Source organism: Grosmannia clavigera (genome assembly GCF_000143105.1).
Source record: "Grosmannia clavigera kw1407 unplaced genomic scaffold GCSC_97, whole genome shotgun sequence".
Classification (NCBI taxonomy): domain Eukaryota; kingdom Fungi; phylum Ascomycota; class Sordariomycetes; order Ophiostomatales; family Ophiostomataceae; genus Leptographium; species Leptographium clavigerum.
This window is the reverse complement of record NW_014040560.1, coordinates 1,645,760-1,661,240: the sequence shown is the minus strand read 5'-3', so window position 1 is coordinate 1,661,240 and position 15,481 is coordinate 1,645,760. Positions and strand designations below refer to the sequence as shown.

Genomic DNA, 15,481 nt, shown 5'->3' with positions numbered 1-15,481 from the left:
GTTTTAAAAAGCATCCGTCTTGGATCGCCGGTTTACTTTGAAACTTGATTTATGATAAAATTTATTGTTTTTTTATTGTGTTTTTTTATTGGTCTTTTTAGTCTCCCCGATCCTCCCTACGGTACCCTCCCATTCCATGCTGTCTTTCCGTGTAAGTTTGTCAGCTTCAACTCCTTCCTGTCCCCCTCGGGACCCCGGCCTCTTCCAATTCATGCCTGTTGCGGATTCCCGGCGTCATAAGCAGTAAGCTATCCATTCCCCATCGCTTGCACCAAAAATCGTTCTTCGCCCAATGCACTCTTTCCATCGCCATGGGTATCTGACCCGTATTCGACAGTACAAGGGTCACGAAAGTGGGACGTCCATGAGAGCGGCAAACTCCCTGCTGTCCCCCTTTTCACCCCAAACACCCGATACAACTTGCTCTGGAGTTCCTTCATCTTGTCGCCTGACACTGTCTCCCTCCGCCTCTCCCTCTATGCCGATGAGATCGTAAAACGCCACATTGCTGGACTTCGATATAGTCAAATGATAACGGTAAATAAAAGGGTGATAAACAAAATGGAAATTCGTGGCAAGCGCCGCAGGAATGTAGTGATCCATAATGTGATATCGGGTATGAATGACGAAAGCTGATGTTGTGCAAAGATATATTAGGGGTGTATATAGAACCCGAGCAAGAAAGGTGATCGTGGGCGGCCGTGCAGACACAGCGCCCACTCAAACATGCAGGTCGAGCCACACCTAGTTGTTGCGGTTGGACCGGCTCAAGCTGCGTTCTGGCACGCGAGTCGAGCCGACCACAATCGCATCGAAGTCGTAGTTTCTCAGCGTCTGCTCGTGCTTGGGGTGGCGCAGGAATTTCGGCACGGAGTCCTGATCGAGAAGTTAGCATTTGCCCCTGTCAATCTCAAAAGGGGGTGGAATCCCCCAAACAAGGGCACGTACACTAGCCATCAGCTTGAAGACGGCGTTCTGGGCGTCCTCAAAGAGCGCCGTGACTTCGCGCAGCGTGTCGATCATTGCGCCGTCCTGGCCTACTGCCTTGGTCATGCGCGAAGCCAGATTGCTGCGCAGCTGGTGGTCGATGTTCAGCTCACACGGCGATCCCGGAGCCAAGAATGCGTTGTAGATGCCGTACGCCTGCGCCATAATCTCCTTGATTCCTTCCATCGACGAGTTTCCCGGGTTCTTTTGCGCGTTGCGAATCGCCTGCCGGCAGTTGCGCACAAAGTCGTCGACGTCGAGATAGAACGACAGGTTCTCCTCGCAGTGGGTTTCGCGCAGGTTTTCGCGGAAGAGCAGCCGCAGCGCGGCATCACTCAAGATCTTGTCCAGCCGCTGCGTGTTGGAGTCGCGTGCAATGCCGCCTCCTCCTCGTGGCGCCGAGCCACCGTCGCTCTCGGACGATCGTCCACGTGGTAACACACCATTGATCAGGTCCTTGCCCTTGGCAGTCAGTTGGTAGATGGCCACCCGGGTTGGTTGGTACAAATGCACGCCCGGTAGCTGAACCTGAAACACCCGGTCTGGCACGACCGCCTCGATCAGTCCAAACTCGACAAACAGCGACGCGGTCTCGTTCGCCTCTCGTCGATCCACCATCGTCGAGCAGTCCATCAGCCAGTCGCTGCCAGCCTTGCCCGTAAACGTGTCCTTGTAGACCTTGCCATTCACTCTCCGCTCGCTAGCCATCTTCACTCCCGTCAGGCCGTCACGGTAGTCGCTCAGGGAGTCAGCGTCTGCAGCACCCAGACTGGACTTGACATTAAGGCCATTGACGCCGACAAAGCGCCGGAAGATAACCTCGATCGATCCGCGGTCACTGACAACCTTGTCGGTCGCCGAATCGCGCTCCAGGATGACCAGCTGAGCCACACTATTGCCGACGAGCTCGGTCACCTGCTTTTGCTGGATGCCGTTGCGGGAGCAGAACCGGTCCAGAATGCAGATGCCCTTGGGCGTGAGCTGCCATACGGAGCCCTTCATCGTGTAGAGCTGCTGGTACTTGCCGTCGGCCGACTCGATGAAGCGAGCGTCGAGAAAGCGCTGGCATATTGAACGAGCCATGTCCCGTGCCATGGAAAATGTCGTCGTCGTTGTTGTCGTCACGATGCGCGACGGGTCTTTCGGGTCGGGCATACGATTGGACTGGGAGAATTTGAGCGAGCCCAAGTTGTTGATTGCATCTTCTGACAAAAATGTGTGCTCGACCTTGGTCAGGCGAACACGGTGTGCTGAGAGCGGCAGGAGGCTGACAATCAGGGTAGAGAAGAGATCTTTAAAATCCTTGGGGGCGAATACTGTTAGCAAAACGCATCATACACCACACGCTCAGAGGCACACGGAGGTCCTCACCCTTGTGAACGGCCGATCGTCGTCGGTCATCCGTAGGAGACGGGATGACGTTTGATGCATCTTGCTGTCGCTACGCGGCATGCGAATGGGAGGAGGGAGGTTTGGGTTAGTCTGAGAATACGGCTGGGAGTAGGAGTAGGCCTGTTGAGCTGGCTGGGCCTGCGTGAAAGTCGGCTCTTTGTAAGCGACAGCAGTCTTGTCAGCGAACGGATGGCCGGGGCTCAGCAGAAATTCCAACGAAGGGCTGCCCAGAGGCGAGGCCGGGCTGGAAAAGTTGGACGATGTGCGGTCCAGCGGATAGGTCCCGAACGAAGGCGGAGGTGGAAGAGACAGGGAGAGGGCGTCGCCGCTGAGGGAAAGGCGACTGAGCGACTGCCGAGGGCGAATTTTCTGTTCAGCACTGGCAAGGGCACTCTGAGTGCGATCGATTGCGGCGGCAGCCAAGGCCAATAGAGAGCTGGATCTTGAGCCTCTGTTCGCCGACGTAGGCGCAGACAGGGAACTCGTCGATTGCGTGCTCAGATGGCCACGGGGACTGGGACTGGGAAAGCCGACAAGAGCAGGCAGAGGCGGAACGGACGCAGAGAGACCGACCGGCGGCTGAGAGGTGGAAGAAGACGCGGTGGAGGAAGCAAGCTGCTGCAGTTGGGGAGGGGAAAGCGTGGCGGTGGAATAGCGAAAGTTGGGGTTCAAGTGGTCCCTTCGACCCTCTCGATTGCTCGCAAAGGTGCTAGAAGCCGAGGTCGTGACCGTAGAGAGCGGCTGGGATATTGATGCAGGACGAGAAGACGTGGAAATAGCAGCCATCTAAGACCACAGGAGAAAAGGAAGGAAAGGGGAGGAGAATTAGTTAATAAGACCGGGCGCGGGCGAGTGTGTTAGGTCGTGAGCAGAAAGCATGGCCAGGAGAGCAAGGGGTGTGAGAAAAGAAGCAAGGACCAAGAGGAGAATATTAGCTGAACATGAGGTGCTCCATACAAGAAGTAGTTCGAACAAGCGGCACCGGCAGAGGAGTACCAAGGAGCAGGGCAAGGCGGTGGCAGCGGTGTGCTGGGCTAGGGTAGTGTGCGAGAGAGGGGAGAAGAGAAGATGGGGGGGGGGAGCATACTTAGAAGCCGAGAGGAGGTACGGAGTACGAAGTAGGTTTGAGGAAAACGTTGCGATTGAGTAGAGTGGAAAATGTGGTGTGGATACAGAGTAAGACGGTGTATAATGATTCACCAGCACCCAACTTCAGTCCTGGTTTGGCAGCGGCGACCTTCGCTAGTGTAGGCATGTACAGGTACCTCGGTGCGGTACAGGATAGACAGAGGCTGTTACCCCTCTCCGGGCAATTCCCGGCACCCACGCAGACAAGCAGCCAATCAGGAGTGACAGACTTGTCTAGGGACTCCACACGCCATGCAGACCAGGCAAATGGCAAGACAAAGGAGTCAGATGCCACTGTGATGCGGCCCTCTGGGTGGGGGAGGGTGATAGCAAGCAGACCCACCTGAACGAGACAGGCGTTTCTGAACCCCAGCGATGAATGGCCTGAATGGCCTAGGGCTCACCACAGCACAATGAGCAAGTAGTGGAGTATGTATGAACGGAAGGAACGACAGCTTGAGACAGACCGTAGGGCAGAGCAGGCAGGAACAAAGAAGGAGGGTGCGAAAGGCGAGCATGGGGAAAATGGCATTGTTTTTCCCCTTCTTTTCCTTCTCTTTTTTATTTTATTTTTTTTCGTCTTTCTCGTCTGTTTCGCTTCGGCCTGCACTACGACAGATAACGCGACAGAGACAAGAAGGCAGCGGTGGCTGGGCCAAGGAGCAGGAAAAGAGGCACGCACTACTCGCAGGCGCAAGGGCGCTGTGGGCGCCAGCGAGGAGGCCGGAAAATGGGAGCGCGAAAGTACCTGTACGGTCGTCTACTTTTGCTCGTTTGGGCGGGTAGAGGGTCTGCCCTCGTGGAAAACACGGCCTGGCAGCATGGCGGACAAGATCTGCGCGTGGCTCCAGGGATCTCCCATCCCCAGCCAGGCTGTTTTTGGACAGAAACCCCTGCAGGGCGTGCAGCCCACATTGTACAGAGCAGGCAACCAACAAAAATGCCCCACACCCCCTTGGCATTTCTGCTTGCTGACCTGAGCGGCCAGTGCAGTGCAGAGTACAACAGTACTCCGTACGGCGGGCATGCTGTGTACTACTCCGTATGTACTCCGTACGCCGTCTGTAGTGAAACCTTAGCCGCTGGCAAATGGATCAACACATCGGCAACCCGGGAACGAGAAGCGCGATAGAGACAACGGAAAATTAAAAACGTGCTCGCGCCGGGGGAAAAGAAACGAGCAGAGAGGGCCGTGTGGTGTGAACAAACCAGCTTTTTGCCGTGGTCGACGTGGCTCAGCCGGCCCACCGATGTGCTCCAATGTGCTAATGTGTCGCGCAGGCCGGGAACGGGGAATTTGTCAGATGGGTGGCACCGGCGGTCTCGTCTTTGTCGCTTGGCCGTCCGGTCGGCTGACCGCTGGCAGGACGCGTTCTACTGGTCGCACTCCGTCTCTACGACGTACCTGACAGTGTACGTACTCGCAACCAGCGCAGGCCCTCTCCTCTGACCGTCAAAATCGTACGAGAGAACCAGCAGCGATGACGGCATGGTGAATGGATGAGGCGATGTGCAGTTTTTGGAGCAGGTGTACAGACCCGCTTTTGCGTCCTGACCGCAAGGGTCCGCTAAAGGGGGGGATTGCTCCCAGGACTTCTAAAAAGGAAGGATCGAGATTCTGAAAAGAGTAATCCAATAAAGTAAAACAAAGTAGTCTAGGGACGAGGTAAGAGGTCAAAAAAGGAGTGCCCCAATGGCAACCAAGAAACGTCTCCGGACAGATCGTATTCTGGTGATCCTGGTTCCTTGACGTCTGGAGTTTCGGGAGTTTCCAGCAGAGACCAGACCATAAAACACACGTTACGTGCAAAGCAAAGTTACCTTGCCCCGCTCAAGCCCCTCTTTCACTAACTGGTAGTGAAATTAGCCTCGTTCCAGAAGCAAAATTAGAAGCAAGACGACGAGATTACAGCCATGACGACGGGAGGACGAGGCCAAAACAGCATGAAAAGGGGCCTAGTTTGTCGCAGTAGTCTCCGGGAAAAGAGGGTCCCCTGTTAATCCAGCCGAGGAACGGTCGCGTACTCCGACGTGAGATACACTTCTAGAAGGCCAGCAGGTGTCTCGGATTTCTCGTATGCCAGAAGCAGATGGGGATGTAAGGAGAAGGGGGAAAGTAAGAAAGAGAGGTCAGGAACTGCGAGTACAGCATGGGAGGGGGCCAGATACGGGCATACATATATGGTCACTAGGGCAGAGCTGCCCTGCATTATCTGCAAACCTCCTTCGCAACGTGTCACATTCTTCTCATCACAGGCTCCATATCGTGCATGAATCATCCAATGTGTGCTCGTGTATTCAAATGCTAGCAGACCTGCCCTGTGCAGTCCACAGTAGTATCTTATGCTTAGGCGCCGATCCTGTTTTCTTTCCTTCTTTTCTTTTTTTCTTTCTTTTTCTAATAGTGTGTTCTCTTGTTTGGTGTGCTTCCCTCCCATGCTGACCGACCGACTCGCCACAGTGGGAATGGTACCAGCTCGCGGCGCGTCTCTAGCCGCATTCAGACACGCTTTCCTCTCTGCGCAACACGTGGCTACCGTAATATTCGACCAGCAAAGTGTGACCTTGGCTTATCTGGGGCGGGGAGGTTTTTACAATTCGGCGGGTTTTGTTTCTTCCTGCTCGTTTCCCAACAAATCCAATGCAGCTATCGTAAGATGCTAGGCGCGGCCTAAGCAGCCGTTTAGTAATCGCAGTGGAAAAAGGCCCGCGAAGGGAGCACAAGCTGCACTCGTACGAGTACTATGTATGTACGTTTCTTCTATCCTCCCGATGTGAGATTCCGCAGTCTCGGACCAGCGGACACGAAGCTGCGCCGCATCGTGGGCGCTGTCGAGCGCAGGCCTCGAAAAGGGGCTTTTTTTGGGGGGGGCCACCTCGCCTGATTTTCCTTCCTCCTGCCCGGCCACCGGCTCTCGGCGGCTGCTATCGGCTCACTCTTGCGGCCCACGTGGCGACTAGCTGCTCGTGTCTGTCAGCAGCTCTGTAGTGTGGTAGATTCTTCCTTGCTACGGAGTGCATAGTATCTTAGCATGCATCTTAATAGCAAAACTGCATGGCTGATCGACAAAATAGACAAACGTGCGGTAAGCTCCAGTGTCGCAGGGGACCTGTTCGTAGATACGAGTCTTCGTCGCAGAAAGTGGACTCTGTTAGGTCTCTTTCCTTCGGCTGGCCCGGTGGATCCGTCACATGGTGGGATGCATACGGATTACGCATGGTTACATAGTACGAGTGCACTTGCTCCGTACAGATACCGCGGGGACAAATTTGTACAGAATATTTAAGCCAGCACTAGCGGAGACGAAGTGCAGGTATTACATAGTATGGATCCCTTTATCGTGGCAAAGCCGCACTACTACGCGTACATCCCGCCATTGATGTGCCTCGCAACCTGCTCCGTTACAGAGTGATGTACTCCGTATCTTATGTATCTTACATGCTATGTGCGTCGTACATACGCGATTCTGCTACAAGGTGGAGCGATGCAGCGGGCCTTGCCAGGCACAAATAGCATGTCTTTTGGCCGCTCCGGCAGAAGCCTTTTTTACCATTAAATCTTACGTCGTAATAAACAGCAATGAAATCAATCCGGTGGTGGGGAGCACGAGTGGGAAAGGACCACTCCAGCCGGCAATTCTCGTCCTGTGGTGCGAGAGATGAAGCAATTGGACTAGTACGAGCATTATTAATATTCACAAGTGTGGGAGAGAGAATGGGCGGAACGCGAGTGGGGCGTGCCACGTGGGATTTCAGAGCCACGCAGACAACCCGACAACCCGCATAACCGCATAGCCGCATCTCCATTGGCCGGATGGCTTGGTGGAAAGGCCGCAAGGGAACGCTGACGTCGACTCCGTACTCGTATCGTACTCCGTATCAACCAAGGAGATACGGCGGCGGTGGGCTGGAGAGTTTAGCGAGCTAATTGTGAGGCCGCATCTTCAAGCAGGGATATTGGTATCGCGTTTCATTTGCCACCGTCTTGAGAGAGACACAAAACACTATGGGGCACTCGGAATGCGACGGTCTGCAAAAAATATTTTCCTGCTTCACATGAGATGACAATAATATTATAACTCGTCATAAAAAGGGTCTTTCCGGCAGTCGCCAGGCAAACTGGCGGTCTGGAAGCACAAGCAAGGGCCGGGAAAAGTTCTGCTTATTTTTTACCGCCTCCTCGCCCGTTTTAGCCATAGGGTGAAAAGAGGGGACACAGCGCGAAAAAAAAGCGAGAGACGAAGGCGGAGAGAAAAGCGGTCCTGTCTGCCGACGGAGTACGAGGAGAGGGAGGTTGCAGCCAAATGTTGCCGAGAGGGGAAACAATAGTCGCATCTCTATCGTCAAGTCCCACGTGGCCGGCCATGTGGCAAGATAACCTACTATGTAAGACAACAGCCCAAGGGAAGCTGTATGATGGCTTGCTTTGACAGCAGGTGTTCGGCAGTCGTGCCCGAGCGAGAACGTGCTTCTGAGGCCACTTGAGGCAACCAGGCACGCGCACGTCGGCCCGGTTTCTGTCATCCTAGAGCGCCATGCGTCCAGCCTTGCGGCAGCTGCGAGCAGCCGGGCTTTCTCGAACGGTTGCCCAGCTTAGAAAACGCCCCGTCGCACGGCAGGACACATTTTCCTCCTTCTTTCCCTTCCTCGTGTCTCACCGTGATACCGGTCGTGTTGACGGTGGCGTTGTTCACCTGCCACTTTCCACCCTGCTCTTGTTGGTCAAGTCGCTGCGGTGAAACGGCCATCCTGCCGAAACCTCGCCATTGCTCCCTTGCTCTCGGCCGACGTGGCAATCTCTCTGGGCCACTGAATCCGATGTGCTCGTGTCCATTACAGTCACCATCACGTAAGACGTAAGAGGCAAATCCCTACGCAGACCACAGCAGTACTCCGTAACCTTGTAATACGAAGAAGTGACTGTCTACCGAAAATCTGCACTTTTTGCCCACTTGTCTCCCTATTCGTAATCAGAACTGATCAGCAACAGGTTGCCCGGCTTCATATCCCGATCTTTGGTCTTTTTTATGCCCAGATTACTATGTGAGATATACACGGTAGTTCTTTTCAGATCGCCCTGGCTAAATAATAACACCAACCCTTTTGAAACCCAATGACATCACTAAACATATTCGAGCACATATAGTGAAACATAGCCAGATACCGGACTCCCATCCTGTTCTTCCGTGTCATGACAGCCCTCACAGAGACTTCCTGACCGGTTTGGCTCACGCCAGTGTCGCGCCGGAATCCCGTTTCCAGCCTTTTTGCAGCATGGCGCCCTCAATCGCCTTCCAGATGCTCTCGGCCACCTCCCGGTCCCGCCAGCGGTGTGTCTCGGCACCCGGTACCACGGGCCCTGTCCACTTGTCCACGGCGCACGAGAGCACCCGGTGGCCCCAATCGCGCACTCCTGGCGGCGGGACCTCGCCGCGCCAGCCCACGTACACGCCCAGGACGTGCTTGAACAGCTCGGCCGGATTGTTCCACTTGTAGTTCTTGAACTGCCACGCCTGTCCGGTCGTGAACACGGCCACCACCCGGTTCCAGTATTCGGGCTTGAAGTGCTCCGGGCCTTCGACGAGGATGAACCGCAGCGGCCGCGCCGGGTCAACCTCCTTCATCGTGCGCATCAGGTGCAGCATCGTGGCCGTCGAGCTGTTATCTGGCGGCACGTAGTGACCCGTCTCCAGGAACACCTTGATGTTGGACATGCGCAGCAGGCTCGATGCCGACGGCGACAGCAGTATGATCGGGTCCGGCCGCCGCACCGCTCCCGACTTAGGGTTGAGTGGCAGCGCGGTCGGAATGACCGACTTCTTGTCGGCAGACGCCGCCGCTGCTGCCACCGCCTGCTGCTGTCTCTTGGGCATGAAAGGTACGGCCAGCTTGCGGACATGTGAGAAGTCCTGTAGACGAAGCGTGAGCAAGATGTGAAAGGGAAAGGGAAAGGGAAGGGAGAAAAAAAAAACGTACCGTCGGCTTGATACCGCGAAGGGCTGTGTTATGGTCACCCATACGCCGCTCGCCGCCGTAGATGACAGCCAGGCGCGGATCAAGGATGATGCCGCGTCCTGACCGGGCAGAAGGGACGGCGGCACCGGTGGCAGCCTTGGCGCCGGACACGCCGGTCCCCGCAACGCCGCCGGCCTTGTCGCCGCCGGCTGACTGGATGTACTCGCTCTCCTCGCTGGCACCCTCGAGCCAGGTGATGAGGTCGAGACGCTCGACAAAGGCAAACTTGTGGACCGTGGCAGACGAGCCGGCCGCGGCCAGCTCCTCGTTCAGACGCGTCGCGGCCGCATTGTAGTCGGGAATGGCCACCTCGCGATTGAGCCAGGCAAAGTAGATGGATCGCAGGTCGACCGGCGCGTCACTAGACAGGAACCGCGTCGGCGCATCCACCGGCAGCGCCGTGCTCCGCTGGCCGCCCTCGCCCGCAAACTGGAGGAATTTGGCCTGTGGCAGCGGCGTCTCGGTCGCGTCGGCTGTGTCTGTCGTCGTCGGTACGACCGCCGTGCCCGCTGCAATCGACTGTCGGAGGAAGAGCAGCGGGTCGGCCGTGGCTGTCGCGGACGCCATTCTATCTTTTCACTTTCTCTTCTGATGGAACGGGAACTGGGAAATAGGGGGATGGCGAGAGCTCTCGAGGACAACGCGACCGGAAAACGGAGAGGCGGACTGGCCCGCAGGCCTGGATTCGCTGCTGTAAGAGGCCCTCTTGCGGAATCGACGGCTGGAACTCAACTGGGACTGTCTCTGGCGGCGGCTTGTGTGCTGAGATCGAGATGTCTTGGGAACTACTGAAAAAGAATTGCTTCCAGAGAATTGTCATGACTTATGGTGCTTATCGATAAAGACGCGACGGGTCCACTTTTATATGGCATGCACCTTCCCACCTCCTGTCCTTCTCCGTCCTTCCTCGAGTCCTCTATTCTTCTACTCTCTTCTTCATGGTATTCGCCTTTGATTCTACCTAGAAGCCTAAATTCATAGCAAGATCGTGATGCCCTGACCCAAACACCGGACGTTTCCCAAGTCTCCCAACATAGCATGGAGAAGGAAAAGTCGAATACGCGTGAATGCACATATTTTTCCGAAAAGAAAGCCCTTCTAACCGCCGCAACTAGCCAGTGCCTCAGGCGTCTATCAGCATCGTGTCGTCTCCGTCAAAGTCGGCCCCCTTTGGCTCCAGGGGCACGCCGCGACCGCGTCCGGCCAGCAGCTCGCGGCGGATCTCTGGCCCGATGGCGGCGTGGGTGTGCGTCAGCAGCAGGTCCAGTAGTGCCTCGCGCTGGTCTTCGGTGATGGAGTCGTGGTACCGCTGTGCGAACAGCAGGAAGCTCTGGTGCCAGACGACCGGCATCGCATCAGCGGCCCGCGCGCGCAGAAAATGGATGACGAGCGCGTCAATGACCTGATCGAGGTTAGCTGCTGTGTCGTCTCACGGGGCTGGCTGTCTTCATACCTGGTACGGGAGAGCATAGCGCTTGTCCAGCAGCGCCTTGATGAAGATGCTGATGGCCGACTGGCCCTCGGTGTCGGGAGACAGCTCGGCCGAGATGTCGCAGAGACCCTTGAGCGCGGCACCCGAGTGCAGCACGGGAATGGACGTGCGCACGAGCGCAGCGCTGATGATCTGGGCCTCCCGCAGCGTCGTGGTGCCCGACAGCACGAGCGGGAAGAGGAAGCCCTTGAAAAAGGCGGCCGGCCGGAAGAGGCCCTTCTTGAGCGCCGCAAACAGATGCACGTTGAGCTTCTTGGTGTCGCGGATGTCGTCGCGCACCCGGTCCAGGATGACCATCTCCAGGAAGCGTCGACCAACCTCAGCCTTGGCGCTGATGAAGATCTTGGTCATCTCCTCACAGGCATTAGCAGTCCACTGCTCCGGTTGCGTGATCTCAATCAACGTCTCCCACTGTGGCACCGTCGGGAGGATCTTCAGCGGCTTCGGCAGCTTTCCCGACTTCCATCGCGACAGCAGGATGCCGCACTTGGCGTACACCTCCACCACCTTGGGGTTCAGGTCCAGCTCGCCCTCCTCGTCAAACGCCCCGCCAGCCACGGACCGCTGCTGCGGGCCGGCCTCGTGCTCGGCAATCTTGGCCAGGATGATGTCTGCCAGATTGCGGCCTGGCTGTGCCGACTGTTCCGCCTCGTCCATATGTTCTCCAACATCCTCCTCGGCCCCAGCTTTCTCCGACATCCGCAGGCTCAGGTGCTTCAGTATTGGGTCGTCCTCCTGGTGGCTGGGGAGGAACTTGTCAAACGTAGCCAGGTCGGCCGGATCGATCTCACCCGCTCCGTCGCCGGCGTCTCCGTCGTCTTCGTCTGCCCATTGCTCATCGTGATCGTCAAACGGAGCCTCCTCGTCCTCCTCTTCGAACCGTGTTCCAAACCCAAAGGCATCCAGCTGTTGCTTTCCTGTGCCGTTTGCAGCCTTTTCGTCGCCCTCGACTTCCAGCTCCCGGCCGAGCGCAAGAATCCGCTTCGACGCCTTCGAATCGATGTAGCCCTCGCCCTGCCCGTCCTTGTCCTCGCCTGCCTTTCGCTTTGGCGCCTTTTGCCGCAGGAGCCCTCTGGCTAAAAGGTCTTCGTCAAGGGGATTGTGCCGCCGCGCCGCCTGGCGCGATGCCATGGGGGAAATCGCTTTCGGCATGACTGCTGTGATCAATTCGAAACAGCCGTCAATCGTACGCGCTGTTTCTCGGCCGCTTCGTTCCGTTTCTTGCCCTTGGAACTGGCGCAACACTGGACCGAAATTCTGATTGCAGAAAAAGAAGGGCACAAAAAAAATTATCCGATAAGATAAGCTGCCCCGCCACAGTCACTCGCCACAACCTGACATTTACCGCTGTGATTACCCCACCACTTAAACAGAGTCTGCTCCTTCAGTGCGAATAGCTTCGTAAATCTGCGACAAGTCCAGGGTTCTTATTCATACAGGCATACAATTGAATAGTTCTTTCTTACATAAGTATCCTGTGACAACTAGTACTTCTTCTATCGTTCAAAATGCCGACTGAGTTGGAGGAGGTGAGCTCAACAGAGGCTATATAAGACGGCCTAGAACACTTATTTCCCCTTTTGATGCGATGGAGTTCACAAGAGGTTAACATACGGTATAGCTGGTCGGCTTCATTGTCCATCCAAACCCGCAGATAAGACTGCTGGCCACTGAGAATCTAGTGCCATACTCGAATTCACAGCCCTCGATATTCAAAACAGACAATTCACTCCCTTTGAAAAATCTCAAACTCCTTGTTGCAGACCACCCTGTAAGATTCTATGTCCAGTACTTTTCATTGCCACCAGACAGACAGCTAACGCTATTTCCAGAAAATCGCTGAACATGTCATCACAATACTCATCAACCTGTCTGGTGATCCGGAAGTATTGAATAACTTGGCCTCGGACCAGAAGTTTCTTGACCTCATCTTTGCCTGTGTGACGGTACGTACGCCTTTATATCGCCTTTATACGTAAGGGCAGGGAAAATAAATTTAGCCTGGAGCAAGATATCATGACTAGTTCTGACAGTGTGGTACCCCAGAATGAAGCCGAGCCCAATGCAAACTTGATGGCCATGCTACTGGCCAACTTGGCCAAGTCAGATGATCTGAAAGGGATATTGGAGCGAACACAAAAGCCATCAGAGAAGCTCAGCTCAGATGATCGTGTTATTAACCAGCTTATGGATCTCTTTGTGAAAGGCTTTGACGGATCATTCAACAAGAATGCGGATTACGACTATCTGGCGTACTTTTTTGCCGACATGGCCAAGCACGCCGAAGTGCGGCAACACCTGGTGACAAAGCAGCCTTACGACAACGTTGTTCCGATTACCAAGATTACGGTTTTTACGAACCACAAGTCCGATGTCCGGCGCAAAGGTGTGGCGAGCATGCTTAAGAATGTGGCTTTTGATGTACCCAGCCACCCGGCCTTCCTTTCGGATGACGAGATCAACCTGCTCCCATACCTGCTGCTACCATTGGCAGGGAATGAGACATACGACGAAGACGAGATGTTGGATATGCTGCCCGACCTCCAGTTCCTACCGCCCGACAAGCAGCGTGATCCAGACAGCAGCATCCTGCAGACGCATGTCGAGACACTGACGCTCCTCACAACAACCCGGGAGGGACGTGATTTGATGCGACGGATCCAGGTTTATCCACTTATCCGCGAGACGCACCTGCGGGTAGACGACGAGGATTTGCGGGAAGCCTGCGATCGGCTAGTGAACGTGCTTATGAGGGATGAGGCCGATACAGGGGCTGTCCCACTTGCCGAGGAGGAGGACGAAGATGAGCGGATAGTCGAAGTTTGAAGGCTGTTGACAGCAACTTTGGAGGCAGGAACGCCAATTGGCTGGTACCCGCTTGTCGGGAGATGAGACATAGAGGGTGCAAGATTGACCTCGGGGTTTTGGCGCATATATTGGATGAACACCGTCAGTTCCAACTGCACAATGGGACTGGATGCTGAGGGATATGTACGTTTATGGCAGAAGTGCAGACGGATCGGCATATCTACGTGCTCGGGACTGCACGCCCGGGTCCAAAGCCTGATGGGTTCTCTTCTGTATTTTTCACACTCTAGCGGCAGGACGTGTGCTGGTGGCACACGGGCCTATCAAAATCGAGCAAGTAGATCAAATTCACAAGACCTCTTGTTTGAGTCAAGCAATAAAGCCAAGAACAGGTTGGATGGTTGGATGGCGGCTTTGCCGACGGAAGAATGCCAAGCGTCCAAGCGGCAAAGTATCTCGTGAAAGCTTGTGGTGTTGAACCCAAGATGCTGGAGTGGAATCGAACTGAAATCCGAACAGCGTTCATGATGCCAAGATTTACTGTCGGCGAGTAGTATGGGCATGTGTATGGGCATGTACTCGGTACAGCAACACCTTGCCTACAGTACATCTAGCCATTGTCGCTAATGCCATCGGTCTTATTACGTATGCGTTTGATTTCTGGGACCATGTCATCTATGCTGTATCTCGAATGATACCTGCCAAAAGGAGTAAGAAGGCGGGCCAGTAAGCAAGTTCAGGCAACTGCAGCGGATCGGAAGCACTTGGCGAGAAGTCAGTTGTTATGCTGAGGCGGCCATTATCGGTGCTGGCTGAAAAGGCATTCTGAGACGTGGTATGACTTCCATATCGGAGACGGCCGCAGACGGCCTTTTGCACGCGCCAAGAAGAAGCCAAGAGGCTATCAAGCAGGGCCGACGAATTCATGCACACTCCGTGTAGCTCCTGGCCAGTGAGGCCAAAACTGTTGAACCGCGTGGTAGTATAAAGTCACCCCATTGGCCGGTTAGGGCGGCCAGTCGAGAAGGCTGTTGTGGGGGTCCAGGTCAGAAACATTCCGTATCACAGATGTATTGGTAGTGTGATTCGTATGCGAGAGCAGCGGTAGGAAAGAGCCTAAAAACATGGACAGATTCGTCTGGGGCGAGACTTTTTCGTGCTCGGAAAGAGCTGTCGTTGATTTTGATGTTCCAAATAAACACGAATCAGTGGGGCGTGGTTAGAAAGGCGGAGGGAAGCGTGGCAGAGGAAACCAATCAGGAGCGGATGGTGCGCAACGTGCTGCCATTCGTAGGGCTCTTGCGGAGAGCTGGTCTGTGCGCATGTAGCTCTCCCTGAAAGTGGGGCGAGAAGTGCATATGAAGGAAATGACATGGAGACGACGGAGACGACACAGGGACGAAGAAGGGAAGAGTAGCGGTGCTGCCTTCCGTTTCCAGCGAATTGCGAATGCACGAAATTGCAACGGGCCCAGCAGTGGGTTTGGTGCTAAACTCTAATGCCAAGACGCTATTGCCTGCTGATGAAGCTGCAGCATCTGCGAGTACTCGAGCTCTGCAACGTGCACATGGCCGGGGTCTAGACGACTGGCCTTTCCGATAGTGTTCTGCTGAGGCGGGCTAGAAGGATTCTCCAGGTGGATTCTTCATTGCCCACGAG

General features: G+C 55.2%; 4 protein-coding genes across 4 annotated transcripts; 1 reads left to right on the top strand and 3 right to left on the bottom strand.

Moving 5' to 3' along the window:
- Positions 1 to 744: 744 nt before the first annotated feature.
- CMQ_4794 (developmental regulator) lies at positions 745 to 3,165 on the bottom strand (the record flags this gene model as incomplete). Its single annotated transcript, XM_014312950.1, has 3 exons — positions 745 to 876; positions 949 to 2,289; positions 2,359 to 3,165. The coding sequence occupies 3 exons, from the start codon at positions 3,163 to 3,165 to the stop codon at positions 745 to 747; spliced, it is 2,280 nt and encodes a 759-aa protein (XP_014168425.1).
- Positions 3,166 to 8,735: 5,570 nt separating this feature from the next.
- On the bottom strand, positions 8,736 to 10,089 carry CMQ_4445 (pol 2 transcription elongation factor subunit; the record flags this gene model as incomplete). Its single annotated transcript, XM_014312601.1, has 2 exons — positions 8,736 to 9,416; positions 9,484 to 10,089. The coding sequence occupies 2 exons, from the start codon at positions 10,087 to 10,089 to the stop codon at positions 8,736 to 8,738; spliced, it is 1,287 nt and encodes a 428-aa protein (XP_014168076.1).
- A 556-nt stretch (positions 10,090 to 10,645) lies between these two features.
- Positions 10,646 to 12,166, bottom strand: CMQ_4640 (rRNA processing protein; the record flags this gene model as incomplete). Its single annotated transcript, XM_014312796.1, has 2 exons — positions 10,646 to 10,924; positions 10,976 to 12,166. 2 exons carry the CDS (start codon positions 12,164 to 12,166, stop codon positions 10,646 to 10,648), a joined length of 1,470 nt encoding a protein of 489 aa, XP_014168271.1.
- Positions 12,167 to 12,522: 356 nt separating this feature from the next.
- CMQ_4698 (DNA-binding protein) lies at positions 12,523 to 13,840 on the top strand (the record flags this gene model as incomplete). The annotated part of the gene is made up of 3 exons (XM_014312854.1): positions 12,523 to 12,543; positions 12,847 to 12,960; positions 13,061 to 13,840. 3 exons carry the CDS (start codon positions 12,523 to 12,525, stop codon positions 13,838 to 13,840), a joined length of 915 nt encoding a protein of 304 aa, XP_014168329.1.
- Between the last annotated feature and the right edge of the window lie 1,641 nt (positions 13,841 to 15,481).